This window comes from Schistosoma mansoni, chromosome 1 (genome assembly GCF_000237925.1).
Source record: "Schistosoma mansoni strain Puerto Rico chromosome 1, complete genome".
Lineage (NCBI taxonomy): Eukaryota > Metazoa > Platyhelminthes > Trematoda > Strigeidida > Schistosomatidae > Schistosoma > Schistosoma mansoni.
In genome coordinates, this window is record NC_031495.1 from 22,779,320 (window position 1) to 22,796,791 (window position 17,472).

General features: G+C 32.4%; 1 protein-coding gene and 1 non-coding gene across 2 annotated transcripts in view; both read right to left on the reverse strand.

Annotated features, from left to right (window-relative positions):
* Positions 1–250: 250 nt before the first annotated feature.
* Smp_012930 (putative inosine-5-monophosphate dehydrogenase) overlaps positions 251–17,472 on the reverse strand; it is a gene marked incomplete at its 5' end in the record, with an annotated part of 22,205 nt that continues 4,983 nt past the window's right edge. Inside the window, 7 exons of the mRNA XM_018793686.1 lie at positions 251–637; positions 1,583–1,868; positions 2,634–2,823; positions 4,111–4,247; positions 9,062–9,152; positions 13,910–14,006; positions 16,774–16,876. Coding sequence (XP_018648174.1) covers positions 616–637; positions 1,583–1,868; positions 2,634–2,823; positions 4,111–4,247; positions 9,062–9,152; positions 13,910–14,006; positions 16,774–16,876 — 926 coding nt within the window. The 3' untranslated portion in view covers positions 251–615. The remainder of the gene's footprint in view (positions 638–1,582; positions 1,869–2,633; positions 2,824–4,110; positions 4,248–9,061; positions 9,153–13,909; positions 14,007–16,773; positions 16,877–17,472) is intronic.
* Positions 11,638–11,704, reverse strand: Smp_tRNA_02354_Pseudo_TTG.1.1. Its single transcript has one exon. It is a non-coding gene (tRNA).

A 17,472-nucleotide genomic window follows, 5' to 3' on the forward strand; every position in this document is an offset into this window, starting at 1 on the left:
AAAGCTCATGTGCATTTCCTTGCCTGAGAAATGGATCGATTTCCTAAGGAGAGCGTGGTATATATATGAATGAACACTTGTGCATTCTATTCGGCAGTTCAATACACTTTCTCGTCCAAGTAGTCAGTTGGGAGGTTAGCGCGTAGCACACCGTGTATCAATATCAAATTTCGGACACCGTACGTTACAACAAAATTAATGAACACTAGTTGGCATTGAACATTTCATAAGAGAAGAAAAACAATTACGTCATAAAGCAATATTTTTATTCCATTCCAAATTACAGATAATCAAAACTTAGCAATCAGGAACTAATCAAAATAAAATACTTCAAAAGATTATACTAGAGTAGTCAATAAAATTTATACTCACATACGAATACGTTTACAATTACCAACCATCCAAATAAGATGCAATAATAATAATAATAAGGATGTTTTTCTCTTAATAGATAATGGATATTGAAATAATATATTAAGAAACTCTAGTCTTTTAATATGATGGGGATCTTTAAACTAGTATGAAAGTGTTGAAAACAATGTAGAACTAATTTAAAAGATGGCGTATACGAAATAACAGTAATTGACAGGCGAGTGATTTGTTGTTGCTTTATCGTTAATAAAGATTTTTATTGTACCTATGATATAAAAGAAACGAAAAAATATTCGAGTTCAAATGAAACCAAAGGAATATAGTTAAGAACACTACCATGAAGTTATTCAAGTAATAGCTAACAGATACTACTTTAGAATACCAGTATTTCGGTGGACATTAACTGAGTGGTCACAGTATAACTTCTTTTGGGATATAATAATTTAGATTACTAAATAATCTTACTTAAAAATTATGAAAACTTCTCTGGCCGCCTCAAAAATAATGGAAATATAGACATAAATCTGGAAACACTGATATGATTAGATATTAGATTCAACTAATTTCTCTTTTTAAAATGCGACCATCCTACAAAAATATGAGACGATATGACACATGATTTACTGCCCGTATTAACTACCATACAGCCCATCAAAATGAAGGAAGAAAAACCTGAGTAAAAAGTTGTACGACTCGATTAATGTACGAACAATAAACATGTATTCAGAATTAAGTGGAATGATTATGACTACAGCAAGTATAAAACCTTTGAAAAATAAAGAGTTTACTAACTCAACAAACCGTGACAATGTTTACAGTTGATTCGTTATATAGTTTCGACACTTGACGTTACCTGACTGCACTTGTTCAGTATATCACACACGTTTCTGATGATCTCCAAAACATAAATATCTTTTGGATTTTACTGGCCAAAAGGTTCATACTGAATATGTTTTTAGGTATAGAAATTGAGACTATCAACGAAGTAGATAAACTTTCAGATAGTACGATTAATGGAAAATAATAGATTGGCAAGACGTCTAACAGATACACATCGTACTGAAACAAAATATCATTACACAGAAGTGAGGTGAAATATACAGTACTAGATGTTATAGACGACTTACAGAATGCTAAACGTCTGCAGGTAAACGGCTATGACAAAAGTATCATAAAATTATGAGACTGAAATACATCTAACAAAACTTACGAATATAAACTGTGTACACCACCTTCCAGTTGAGCTGATGAACTTCGAAGTTCAAAGCGTAACTTTCCACTTCTCGACATATTGTGCAATTCTGTTATACTTCTAGCGCCAATTTGTTGTAATCCATGTTTAACACCAGCTACTAAATACGGAACCAACTGATGAACTGAACCTCTATCAATAATTGTTCCAGAAACACCTTGGGCAACTTTAATACGATCTGATTCACTGAAATATCTTGCTTGACTTTCTGTATGCTGGGACATTGCTTCTAGACTCCCCATACCTATAGAAAAAATGTTTTAGAAATACTATCAAAAATTGTAAACAAATTAATCAAAAGGGTAATTAAAATACTACAAAAATATGTGTTTCGAAACATGTTGACATTTCCATCCATAATCATTGATCTCCCTGAAACTCTCCATTGAATTACAATATTAACAATTAAAATTAAACTGAATGGCATTATTTTCATTTAAAGTTCAGTCAGTCAGCGACAACGTAGGACCAGGCACATATATGCATCGGTCCAAGTTGCCATACCTCGTTAGCACAACAAGATGAACACCGGATTCATAGAAGTAATTAATTTAGTGGTGGTAGTATATAAAGAAAGGTTGTATATAAGGATATAGTATAGGAAGGAAAAAAGTTATGAAGCAATTTTAATCTCAAGGTTTAAGGGAAGATAAAGAGTGTATACACCTACGCTATTGTGATAGATTCTGAGCCATGTCACCCAGAGTCTCTAACCATTGGTTACGATAGTCACGCGGACCCCAACCAGGTAGTTTGCATCTACCAACATGGCTCAGACTAGAAGTTAGTGACTTCAAGCACTGATGCCATGTTTTGGTTTGGCCGCAAAAAAGTTGCGTAAATATTGACTTCGATGACAACAATTAGGTAATAGCAGATGGATGAATAAACTAACTGACCAATGTGGACAATACTGAGAATGTGCACTTTACATATCCTCCAATAAGGGTACGGCCAACACAGATTAAATGAATTATTTTTAAGTATGCTAGCTTAAAAGTAACATTACCTCGGTATTTTTTCAATTTCACGCCATCCGAAAATATATATTCTCCAGCTGACTCCGTTGTACCAGCTAAAAGTCCACCCATCATAACTGAAGATGCACCAAAACTCAAAGCTTTAACAATATGACCGGCATTTTGAATACCACCATCTGCTATCACAGGCACATCGTACTTATGAGCATATTCAGATACCTGATAAATTTTGGAGATGTTATAATACAAAATATACCTTACTTCAGTTAATGCAATTGAAACTATATGTTTGTAAATTTCATACATTCATCAGTGAAGTATTAAGAATATTTAAATGAAAAAAATAGCATTTCTATCAACGTAACCATCTTTATTTTACAACAAATCATAACCAATTAAATGTAAAGACATAAGAAGGTAGGATTGTAGCTTAATCCTTAGGATTTACATATGTAATTTATCGAAAAGTACATTTGATGTATGCACAACTTGTGTAAAGAATAATGATTAAATTCGGTTACTCTATCTGACGTAGACAGATTCATTTAGAAACTGATCTATCTATTCACATAGTCGTCACAAACTATAAAAGACTATTTATAACCCTCTTATTATGAAAGTGAAGATTTCAACTAAATTCAGTCTTTTTTTGTCAGAATACTCAGTAAACTATTTTTTACACCCAGTGACGTAATCTAATATGCATTCACAACTCCATATCGAAAGTAAAAATCTCATTCTAATTCTTCTCTCTATATGAATTACTTCACCAGTATACTTTCAAGACTCTAGAATAGTTCGCGAAATAAAATCATCACCATTATTTGTTCACTACATCGATAGTTATCTTTCCTCAGGGAGTGTCTTAAAAATACACCTGTGAAATCGTATTACACTAGTGAAATTATATTGACAATGATGTTGGATCATCTTTCTTACAGAGCATACTAAAAAAACATACCTTCAGGTAGATATTTTACACTTACACTATTTAATTTTTTTAAAATTAAATATCTATCCAGATCAGTAAGTAATAAAACAATTTGGCATAGGTGTAACAACAGACCAACCACAGCAATGTTTGTTGTTATTCTGTGCTCTCTGTTCCCGTTCCCTTTTTTGTAGTCGTAGATGAATGAGACCATTCTGAAATGACGCTGGAATTGTCCCTCAACACATTATTCATACTTCTACAGGAGGTTCCAGTTCCTCTGCTAATAATATCTGGCTCCCAACCGTTGTCTTCATCATTATAATCCCTGTCATAAATATCCTTCCCTTCACAACAATTTACGAACGACATATTTCCAGAAAATTTAATCTTACCACTCTTCCCTTTACATGTAGTATTGCATTCTGTAGAACTTGATTATGTTTGCTAAATTGGTATCCATTCTGCAACAACTTCTAGAGCACAACTTAGTCATTTGTTATTCTATATTTCATTGGAAACAGTTTATATTTTATATACATGTAGTTTACCAATGCAATTCAAATTAAACTTACTTTATAAACAGCTTTAGCTTGTGATCTACCAATAGCAGTCACTTCTTGAGTAATACAAATTGACCCACTGCCCATTCCAACGCGTAACCCGTCCACACCAGCATCAATTAAATTTTTCGCTTGTGCACACGTAACAACTTGTTAATGGAAAAAATAGAAATTATAAACAGTAAACAATAAATATTACTTGTGTCTATTACTAATGATCGTAGGTAAATTTATTCTAATGACTTTTTGTATCGAAAGCCATTCATTCATCAAGAGAAACTTTTTAGATTATTTAGATAACTATTGAAAACTTGATAATTTGAAATTAATCTCATATTCATAGTTCAGAAGACAAATTAGAATTGAAAAACCAGTAAATATTTCTGTTTTCCATGCTTATCTATCTGCATTAGATGCACAACTATCAGTAAAATAACTGAAAGCAAGGTTTTTTTAAAATTATCCAAAAATATTCGTAAACTACTTTGCTAGCTTATAAGTAGCTACAACATAAATAAATAAAACTTTGCAACACTACAAAAAATTGTTATGGTATGGAAGCACTGGGAGACACTATCGATTTGCACGACTTATCTTTCATCGACAAGTATCTTGAGCTTATTTTATGAAAAGTTAAGCAGCACCCAAAAACTGTTTTAGATGTATCGAGAATACTCCAGTTACATTTTGTTTATTTATCAGAATTTTATCTATGAGTAAAGATATAAACTACTAGCATATTAAAACGATCTGTCAACCGAAACACTCGACATCTGACTAAAACAAGTAAAACAAACTCGATTAAATAACAACGATTATTAAGTATACCGGTGATTTTGAATTACACCACTCTCATACAAAACAACAAATCACAACAGTACGAATACATATACATGACAAATATATGGAGTTTATACTTTCAACACGTCCCCACTAATGGGAATATGAGCCCTTAACAAAGAGATAAGTACATGTGCATGATACTATTTTGTACATCTAATTTATTTGTTAAGATTTTTATAATGCAAGTATATAGACTCAGATCATCTACCATCTTAGAAAATCTAACTGTATCACAGAAATACAAACCAATCACTTTCAGTCCTGTAATCAAAGATGGTATCGAAAGACTTTTTGACCATCATCATATCCATCCAAGAATGAGATCGATGTATTAAAAGAATTCGAAAGAAAGAATTAAACAAATGGGATTGAATAACATACATCAGCTTAGTTATAAATACTTGGAAATGAGTACAGGCAACATTGAATAGTTAGAATAGATAAGCATTATGCAAAGAAAAAATCACTAGCTATAATTAGTATCATAAACAAAAACTGATGAACAATAGATATACTTGGAACTAACATATTTCGATCGTTTATAAGGCAAAAGCAGTATGTTCTCAAATATGAATTCAACAGTCAATCTATTTATAAAAATTTATTGTAGCGGATATTAAACAAATATAATAATAATAATCTCCGATTAGAATAGAATAAGAATGATATGAATATAAATATTTATGGGCTTTTCATCAGTTCTAAATATAACTTGTTAATATTAACGATAATTCAATCTGTGCAATCGAATTTCACTAACTTCTTTTCAATATCTCTAAGACCAAATAATATTGAAAAAAATTTAAGGCAATTAATCCCTTTGTATAAATTTCGATAGAGCAATCAGATCAACTTCGTCTTTTAATTGTTCTATCGAAATATTGAGAAAAATGTAAAACTTGATCATATACATTAAATAGGAGTAATATATTTGTAAAATCTCAGCGAAATAAGCTTGGACCAGATTGCCAGGCGAAACGTTCGATTGACTTCAAATTCATTCGCTAAAATTTTACAAATATATTATTCTTATTTAATGTCTTACATTAACTCGGCGCCCAAATACTGTGTAACTATTCGCTCTAATTTAGACGAAAGTTCTTATATACTTAATCATATTCATCAAAATAATTTAAATGTTTTTGTTTAAAATAAATAAAAACTGTATTAATTTTGTTGGATTTAGTAAAAACAGTTATAAAACACTAATTATTAATTGTATCAACCAAGAAAGTGCATAGACATAAATACATGATGTGATTTTAATGGTCGCTTGGAAACATGAAGTGTAATCTTCGAATATATAGAAAAAACGGTCAAAAGTTTATTATTTCACAAAAAGGCGTAACTTGAATGAATAAATAGATAAACAAATAGATAATTGGATGTCACATGCTCGACATTTTCATTTTTTTAAGCAATATAAGATTATGAAAACTCCCTGTTTAAATTTCATGCATACTGCACAATTATTTATACAAGTATTAAATTACATATCCATAGGGTTTTTATATACTTCCAACGAAACACCAGCCATTGTCTGTACTGGATGAAGAGATTTCCCTAGTTCCTTAACTAAGAAAACCGGTATACTACACAAACGTTTGTCAAAGCAAAGTAATCTATGACTATAAAAAGTCAAATTCATTTAGGAAAAAACTGTGTCTATAATTCGTATCGAATGTGTCAGTGTAAAATCAATATTATGTGTATTTTTATTCTCTAATATGACAAGCTTTATGTTGGGATGGATGGCAAAACCAACGTTTTAAAAGAAAACTTTTGCAATACCTTAGTCGATTTGATTCACTGATGGTTGCCGAATCAAGTATTATATCCCGTGGCTGAATTGTTATTCCAGGATTACTGCCCCAAACGGTTCTCAAGAAATTTCACAGTGGTCACCCAGGGACCAATAAAACGAAAACTTTGGCTCGAAGTTATGCTTACTGGCCGTTGGTGGACACAGATATCGAAGACGATTGCCGCAACTGTTTGTCTTCCTGTAAGCTAATAAAAACCCTTCGAAGTGTGAACCACAGCAGTAGACTAAGCCTGCCAGACCCTGAGAGAGATTACATACGGATTTTACTGGTCCAATCCAATGGAAAATGTTTTCAGTTATCTTGGGTGTATTCCGCAGTGTCCGGAAATATATACTAGGCCGAACTGTACAGCTGAAGAAACAATGAACAAGTTGTCTACTTGGTTTAGCAGTTTCGGGGTGCCAGAGACCTTAGTAACGGACAGTGACACTCAATTTGCTTCTGACCTGTTCAAACGACTCCGTGACGCGAATGGGGTAATTTACTTATACTCACCACCCTATTATCTTCAGTCTAATAGACAAACAGAACGCTTCGTAGACACCTTCGAGAGAGCGCTGCCGAAAGAGGAAGAAGACAGGACGCCGATTAAAGAAATCACAAAGTTTTTAGCATCATATAGAACAACCCCTAACCTTGTAGTGCCAGACGGGGGGCCACTAGCCGAAGCACCTGGACGATTTTCAACACCATGCTGACATCCAGGAAGGTAGACGTCCACAGAAAAAACAGCTATATTCGCAGTTTAATGTGGGAGAAGAGTATTTGTCAAATCATACCAAAGCAGGAATTGACGGGAACCAGGGATAACTGTAGAAAGACTGAACAGAGATTTGTATAAGGTCCGAAGAGCTTTTTGAACATGCATTAGACATACGAACGAAACCCATAAAGATAAAGGAACGATACACATCAGAGACGGTCAAGTGAATCTACCGTTAGAGGTAATCATAGACACTTCAATGACAGAAGCGTCCAAGAATACAGTAAAGAACAAAAGAACGAAGGTTTAGGCGAGGAAGACAACCAAGATGTAACGTTGCCAAAAACCAGTTATCAAGTTACGATTGGACACGGGAAGAAAATCTTATTCTGGGAAGCTATTGGGACGGCTCCCAAAAACCACAACGAAGTATCAAGAGGCTCTGAAGGAGCCGGAGAGATCCCATCCAGTCAGAACATGATAGAACCTTCTAAAGTATCGACGTGACATGCTATAGTTGGACAATTGTATGACTTTCCTACTTGAGAATTGGCTGGAATATAATTATGTTATAGCCTAAACTAAAAACTATAAGTACCCCTGTTTTTCTGTACACTTTTTACTCTTACCCAATAATCCGGACGGGATCTCTTCGGCTCCTTCGGAGGCCTTATTGTGGCTTTTAGGAGCAGTCCCAATAGATTTATTATAGTGAGAAAATGTTCCTTATAGCACTTACGAGTCAATAATACACAGAATTATACGGCGATAACATTTCAAATCTTGTTCATTTATCCACTAAGTAAAAGAAGAAACATTGATTTTCATGTGTTCACAAAACATAAAATTACAATACAGCTTGTGTATACGTCACCGATCTTGAGAACCAGAACAAAATAACATCAAAAGATAAAACAATCAGTCAAACAAAAGATTCTTCTTAACAAGCGGTCAACGTTTGAAAACCAGAATTGTTAGAGAAAGAAGATAAGGAATTCTGAGTGTTCCTAGAAGAATATGACAAGTTAGTTGAAGGACTTCATACATGTGAAATAAATGTCTTACCTACCGCATAACTTTATCATATCAACTAAACGGTTGAAATTGCTAATTTCAATAAGACTACTTTAAAAAGTTCCGAAATTAATAACATCATTAGGCAACAGAAATATCAATCAATATTACTGTAGGCCAATGATAATTAGAAGTTCATCAGTAATGAAGTTCAGTGAGTAAATACGATCACATACAAACCAATTCAACAGAGCAATATTTAAATGTGTCTGGTAGGTCTTGTTTATAAATAGGCACAAACTATTAAGTGTATAATGTAATCAATGTGATGTGTAGGTTCATCAAAGCTTATTACATATTATTTCAATATAGATGTTTAACGTTATTAGACTAACTCATTTCAAAGATATCTGATGCAAATGTATAAAATTTCTTTGGATATCTATCAAATATTCACAGTTATTTGATTTTTTGAAAAATGGATAACAAGACAAAAACAGAAAATACTTGTAACAACCGGAATACAATGGAAATAGAACACAACAATTTTAATTGAGAAAAATAAACTTATTTTTACCATTTCCTCCAATTATTTGTAAATCTGGGAACACAGATTTTACGCGCTTTATCATATCCAGTTGATAGATGCTATTACCTTGGGAAGAATCCTAAAAAATAAAAGTATATAATTTTGAATAACAACAATGGGGTATATCGAGTGACACAATTTTTTTAAATACGAGAATACAAGACAAAAAAAGGTTTGTGAATGAATGAAGCCAAGATGCTCGTAGAATATACTTTAAGTAATGATACAATCACCATTGAACAAATAATTCCAGACTACTAATTTAGGAATAGACTAAAGTAAGCATAGGTCAAGTATTTGTTTATAAAAGCTTCATAGTTTAAACATGTGCACTTTTAACTTGATCTTAAAATTTCACTATTGCAGAGAATATACTTGACTTTTTTTAACAGAACCTAAAGTAGTTCTCATAACAGTAATACAGTGGTTCAAAATACAAGATTTCAAAATTGCAAATAAAAAGGACTTTATTCAGTAAAGATATAAACGTGATTGAAAATATATCGTATAATGAGAGACTGAAAGTAATGTAAGGATGAATGAATTAGATTTATCATAATGAAACGACTTTGCTTCATAAAAAACATCTTATGGAATAACAATAAAATTATTACAAAGACAAAATCTGATGACAGCAAATTAACATGTATCAGTCGTTCTATTGAAAGTATACATCATATTAATACAAAAATTAGTACTTTTTCAAAAATAAACAGATTCTGAAAAATAATCTGAACTGGAAATCATCACATGACCAAAGCTGTTAAAAATTCGATAGACAAAAGCAGTAGCAGGGCAAGAAAGGAGAACAGGTTGGAGCAAATTTAGTCATATCAACACTCATGGCAATGAATTAACTCAGAAAATCAGAAAAAAAAATAACGTTAGATGAAAATGAAAGAAAAATGGAAAGTTGGAATGTCTATAGAGAATTTGGATTGACACACAACATTCATTTCAAATCGTAAAGAAACATCAAGAAAACTTTGAAAAACAAAAAACACAGTACAAAGGTTTGATTATGCACCAGTGCTATTTTTAAGTCATTATTGGTGAAAATCGAAAATAAAATCTCATAAGAAGAACAACAAAATGATATCTACAAAATTAAATGCATTAAGTATAATACAGTATGCATGGACGAAATATTTAAACAGCTGAATGTGAAACTTAAGGAACACAAAAATGATGGTCGAAACATGTCCCCAAATTATAAGAAAACTCAAAGACGCCTAGGAAGAGATCAGTTATAGTAGTACATACGATGAAAATAGGACAGTAAATAGACCTTGATAGATTAGAATTCTTCAGAAAAGATATATTAACAACTAAGGTCCAACACATATGGGAGAATTCAAACAATTTGAATAGACGAAATACACTATTGTGTCATTGGTTAATAAAATTAATCAGAAGGGGTTCTGTGGAAACTTCAGGATTTTCATAGTTGAAATCATCAGTCAATTGAAGCTAGGCCACAATGGAAAACCTAGAAGCACTGGACGGCTGTTTCGTCCTATTATGGGACTCCGCAGCGGTGTGCATCCACGACTCCGCCTCGCGAGATTCGAACCCAGGACCTACCTGTCTTGCGCCAGAGCACTTAACCGGCATCCAACGGTGTTAATGTCTAACTTCAACCAATACACAAAATAATATTTTATTTCTGGTTCTTTTTATAACATCAATAACATAGACATCCACAACAACATACTTCCAATTGTTTCATTAACTGCGTTCATATTGATTACCATATGCATTTAATGAATTTTATAATATACAGTCCCACTATTTTCTCTCAATATATAATTTGATAATCTCCAGTGTACTTTTAGTTCGACGATAAACAAAGCCATTAATATGATCTCATCTATTGCTAAAGACTTTATTTGTTCACTGGGTTTTAATAATAATACCGTGCACAAATTCATCAAATAATGCATTTTGATCACAGTTCATGTTACATGACCCACATTCTCGCTGCATACAAAATCAGTATTTGAACATAATCAGACAACAGTCAAACATATGATTGTTTTTAACCTAATTTATATTTGATCATTTTGATGATACACATGAAGCTTGGGCCAGATTTCAGAGTGAAATATTAGGACTAATTAGATTTGAATTGCTGAAATTATAACTACAATACAATTTTACATGTCATTTTAATCCTAAAAATAGATCTCCATCAATAACATTAGTCCTTACTTTTACTCGGCGCCCAATTATTGTCAAACTATTCGTTCTAACCTTGACGAATATTCGTATAAACAGTTTATTCACAGTAATAAAATTACGTTCCTACTTGTAGTGACTATCAAACGTTGAATAAACGGTAACTGGATACATATTACATGTATTCGAGTTGTTTTAATTAATTGGCATTCATAATTTAACTAGCTGGTTTATCGAAAGTCTGGCGTATCTAATTGAACAGGTAAATGAATACGTAATTTACACCAATATAGTCTTTTTCATTAAAGATGGATGGTGGCTAACAGCGAAATACAGGACGCGCGTTTCGTCCTACTTGGGACTCGTCAGCCGGATGTAACTGACGTTCACTCTGGGACTCGAACCCAGTACCGTTCGCTTCAAACGCCATCACGCTATCCACTTAGCTACTGAGTCCTGATGGCCACTAGCTTGTGCAATGGGATGAAGTTTTGATTAATTTTTTTTATCGTTTGTTTGAATCTTCCCATTCATGTTTAGAACTGAAATTGATTAGTTCACTGCTAGCAACCATTCCCCTCTGCTCATAATGCTTGTGACTGAAGGCACTATCGAGGTAATCAGCACACGATGCACATATGCCAATAAGAGATCGATCAATTGCAGCCGTAAACATAAATGGGAAGATTCAAACAAACAATACAAGAATGAACAGTCTTTTTACTTTGGATTAGCCAAATACAGATCATACATGGTTAAGATACATAGGAGGGTACGATAAGGATTATAAGCAAGCATTATATAAATGTTTATTTTCACACTAAAAATACCCTAAAGTCAGCATGAGCAAAGCCAAGAATATGATGAGTGATTTGACAATTTAAACTAGTGCCCTTCTTTTGTAATACATAGGTGTGTATGTACATTTAAATTGAAGTAGCCAATTATGTCTGATAAGTATACAAATACATTTTGCAGTTTTGACATCTATTTATAGTCAGAAAGATTGAAAATCATGTTTATTATATAGTAACCAGTAGGTGTTGTTATAAAGACCTGAGTAGAATATTTACTTTATCGGAAGTTTTGTTTAAATTCTAAGACAGAATGATACTCAACGAGTGAAATACCGATCACCACAGTGATCTTTGAATAAGAGACGATGAAGAGACCTTTACAAAATAAATAAAATATTATCAAGTCTAAATCAGTATACCTGCTTTATAAATATTTCAGATGAACCATTGATAATCAGTCAACTATTACCTATAAACCAGAATATTGAAGCATTATAAACAATGAAGATACCTATTGGTAAAGTAAGATTATTTTACTAAGATCGAAATATCCTATCCACTTATATTCTAGAAACGGCAGCTCAGTAGTTAAGGCATTTAGCCAATAAATCACAGTTTTGGACCCTACTTCATATATTTCGGTCTAGACAACCGGGTAATATCATTAGCCCTTACATTCAGAGTGTGTTTTATACTCAAATACTTGAAGGACAAGTTACATCTAGTTTCATTTTTAATTTTAATAACAAATGTTCATCAAAAATCAAAACAATAACTGTTTAAATGCATAGGAATAAATTGAATTTACAATGCTTTTGACAGTCAATTAAATATAAACTCGTAAAAAATAAATTGAACAAAACATTATACAGTCAATGTATGATAATTTCTTTACTATGTCTCGAATACTACTAATTTTAAGTGATAAGAATTTTGTATTTTCCAGTTTGAAAACAGTAAATGTTCTACAATTAGCTTAGAGAAAAGAAAACAATCATTCATGTTCGGCCACAAAATAAACTAATCGATCAGTGACTTTGAAAAAAAATGTTTGATGCAGTTTACCATGGAGACCAAACAAAAATGTACTTTTTAAATAAAATTATGCAACATGATGAAATTCACAAGAGTACAATTCTTTTTTCCTTTGATACTCGAATAAGGATACATGTTATACACAAATACATATACATGCAATAGGATGATCAATATATTCCGAAAACAGCTTAAGTAGTTACGTTATAATGCATAGAAATAAGCGATTGAATGATAATGAATTATTTTTATTTACCGCAGTTATCAGTTAACAATATCCACACATATTTATGAATTCTATAATTTATTGATGTCTTAAAATAAAAGCAGACAAAATCCACTTCTTTAAATCACATCATATTGACTTATTGTTGACAAGTATATGTTAGTATAATAAGATGGATATTTTCTGTTTGAATATTATCAATAAGATGACCTGTATAAAAATGACAGTTTTGACAAATTATCGCTTTGATGCAGTGAGAATAGTTATTAAAGAATTATAAACACAGAAGAGAAGCTTTTCTGTACGAATGCGGACAAAAACCAAGTCAAGGACTTGATTCCTGTCATTAATCCTGAACATTATTGTATAATAGTATCATAAAGTATCAGATGATAATGTTGCTGAAACTAGTATGAAGTGACTTAAGGACTTTGTATCTTTAGTACACGTAAAGTAGTGGCTAAGTATGTGGGTGTATGTTTGACAACTTGACTTCAAACACTGAGTTCCAGGCTTGAACTCCGCTCAGTTATTTTTATTTATTTAGTATTACACGGAATTAAAAATATGCCGAAATAATCAAAAATACAGAATACTCACTATAACAATAATATCGACTCCAGCGTTAACCAAAGCATTGACACGATCAAAATCACGCTCTTGTGTAGAAATAGCTGCACCAACAATTAACTGGTTTCTGAGAGAAAAAAGTGAATTTTACGAATAAATAAATCTGTTATTTGCTATGCATAACTATGATAAACCTGAAATATAACCAGACCATGATAAATGTCTGTGATGGAAGTTCGGATATTTCTTCCACTTGTTAAGTAGCTGGTTTTTTGATATGACATATACAGGTATTTTATAAAAAGTAACGCTTGTACGTTTAAATATTTACATTAATTTAATGGGTCTCCTTATAACAAACTATTTATATTATTCCATCATTGTTACATTACTTGGACATAATAGTGAAAAAACACATAATTTGGTTTAGAATTGACGTTTGCAAACAGATACCGAAGATCGCCAAAATAATAGTGTTTGAAGTTTACAGGATCTACATAATAAGCACTATATGACTAGTGTTTTAACGATTTCCTGACACTCACTTGGTTTAAATGCACATTTATATATCCAGTATAATAATATTTTAGAATGAAATAGTGGTTTGATGGACTGACTATTTACAGTTGAACAACTATGTCCTTAACCAACATTACCAATGAAATCATATTTGTAAGAATTTTGGTGGCTAAAACGAAATAGTTCCAGTGTTCTAGTTCGGAAGTCCGTTTTAGGCTATATGGGATTAACCAAAATCATAATAAATGGAAGCGAATAAGACGACAAAAATCCTTTTACCGATCATGTTTAACTTTTGAATTCAGTCATTGATGTGAATATAAATCAGTTTACATGAAACACATTACGTTACGTTTTTTGCAAACATCACGTCGTATACAGTTTAAAGAGAGCAAGAACGAAGATTAGTGAAAAATATGAAATTTAAATCCAAGCGACAAAGCTTCTATTTCCATCTGATTTAACTTTACTTTTGGTAGATTATACATAAAAGTAACAATGGTTTAGCTGAATCATATCCCCCAAAATACACGCCAACAAAATCGACACAAGGACTGAAGTGAATCAACTGAGTAAAGAATCACGAAAGTACTCAGGGATCTCCTGAATAAGATGATGGTTGATAATTCCACTTACAATAGCCTACGACTTCGTGAGTCTCGTTTGCCCCACATGTATGGTGTATCAAAAATACATAAACAAGGTATTCCACTTATACCTATTCAGTCAATGGACAATTAACCCTGCTACACAGTTGCACGATGGCTAATGGGTAAATCAGAATCCGTTCGTCAACGATTAGCCACCTATACATCGAAGGATTCATTTGGATTTGCTGACAGTATGAACCACACAAATGTTGTTGGTTAGTTTATGGTTTCCCTTGATGTGACACCATTATTTACAAAAATACCACTTTTTGAAGCCATAGACATAATTTGCCAGCATTCCGACATCCTACCTCTACCAGCATCAGAATTCACACAACTGTTAATCATGTGTACGAAAGATGTTCAGGTCTAGTTCAATAATGTCATAATACCGACAAACCAATGGTGTAGCAATGGGAAGTCTGTTAGGTCCTATCCTAGCAGATATTTTCATGGCTAATCTCAAAAGAACCAAGCTCAAAGGAAGCGATTGAAAAATTATGATGTAGTATTCGAGGTATATTGATGATACCTTCATCGTATGTAATAATCAACAATATGCAACAAATCTGGTAGAACTTTTTCAACGAAGTCCATCCAATTATTTCCAGTTTACTATTGAACATGAAAATGAAAACAGGTTCCAATTTTTCGATATCGCAACCAAACGAAGGAAGGATGGCACAGTTCAACGTTCAGTTTATAATAAAGATACTTGGAATGGAATTTATCTCAATTTCAATAGCTCTTGTCAAATCAGTTACAAAAAGGCACTTGTTAAAACACCATTTCACAGAACAGAAAGAATATGTACTGCAGATACACTAGAAGAGGAAGTAATGAATGTTAAAGAATGTTTAAAGAACAACGGATACCAACTGAAATGTATTGGGAAATACGCAAAACGTGAAAATAAAAACCTTAAGAAACTACAGTAAATAAAAAACCTATTTCTGTTCAACTTAAATTCAAAGGTGATGATGCTACAGAGTTAATCAATATGAGACTAAAAACTGCATTGACAAGAACTTATCCTGCAACTAAACTTATTGTCCTGTCCAAAACATGTTCATTAACATAAACAAAGGTCGATAGGTTTTACTTTCATGTTACAACCAACTGTGTATACAAATTTACATGTATCTGTCAAAGAAAGAAGAGCCTACGTCCGATTCAAAGGACATATTACAAAATATCTAAGGTTAAATGGATTAAAAACATTCAGCAGTCCTATCTCAAGACATCTCCTTGACATAGGACATCAAGTCGATACACTGAATTCTTTCAAAATGATTAATAAACAAACTCCAAGACTCATGCAGAAATTGGAGTGATAATCGGTGAACGCAAACAGATACGAATTCTTGTTTAGCAAATAAGTACATGCCCGTTTCTGATTTGAATAAGCCAGTTACATTCAAAATAAACATCACTATTAACTTTACACGACATAAAAATTAATGGTTTTACTAAGCAGTAAAGACTTGTTGAAAACTTAAAGACTGCAAGATTAAACCTATTATATTAAACTTGGAATTGGAATGAAACGGTTTATTTTATATTACATAACTCATTATGATGTTCATAACATTAAAAAGACGCTCAGTAACATTCGCCAACGGATAACTTTTAATATTTCCTTTCGATCTGAGAGTATAAATATATATATATATATATATATATATATATATATATACATATACAAATGTTGGGTAGAAAACTCACTCGGAATCTTTGGATGCTAGTGGATGATCTTGATTCTTTTTTAAGTCAGTTCGGGCAATCAATGCCACCAATTCACGATTTTCGTTAATAATTGGTAATTTACCTGTGTGTGGTTAAAAAGTGCAGATGAGGGTTTTTGACTGTTTATTTAAAATTATATTTGTGATTGATATACACATTTAAAGAGGAGAGATATCGAGAATATGTTTATTTGCTGGAGAACAAACTACATATTAATACTGAGTATGAAAAAGGACAAAGTATAAATTGTTTGTAGACCAATCTGAATCAAAGACGAACTAAATATACCTATTTATTTAAACCTTTTTTTTGAATTCATTGACATCTATTGTTAACCACTTATTTTTCTAAATAGTTAAGAAGTGCCCTGGTCTAAAATGTCTACAAATTAAATTAGAGACTTATCAGGAGGGGTTTTGTGGAGATTTTAGTAATTTTATAGTTGGATTCATGAGTCAATTGAAGCTAGACCACCATGAAAAACCTGGAAGCACTGGACGGCCATTTCGTCCTACTACGGGGCTCCTCAGTAGTGCTCATCCACGATCCCTCCTCACGAGACTCGAACCCAAGACCTATCGGTCTCGCGCGCGAGCGCTTAACCACTAGACCACTGATTCGGCATCCAGCGGTGTTAATGGCAACTTTTGTGTGATGGAATTCGAATTTCGACACATT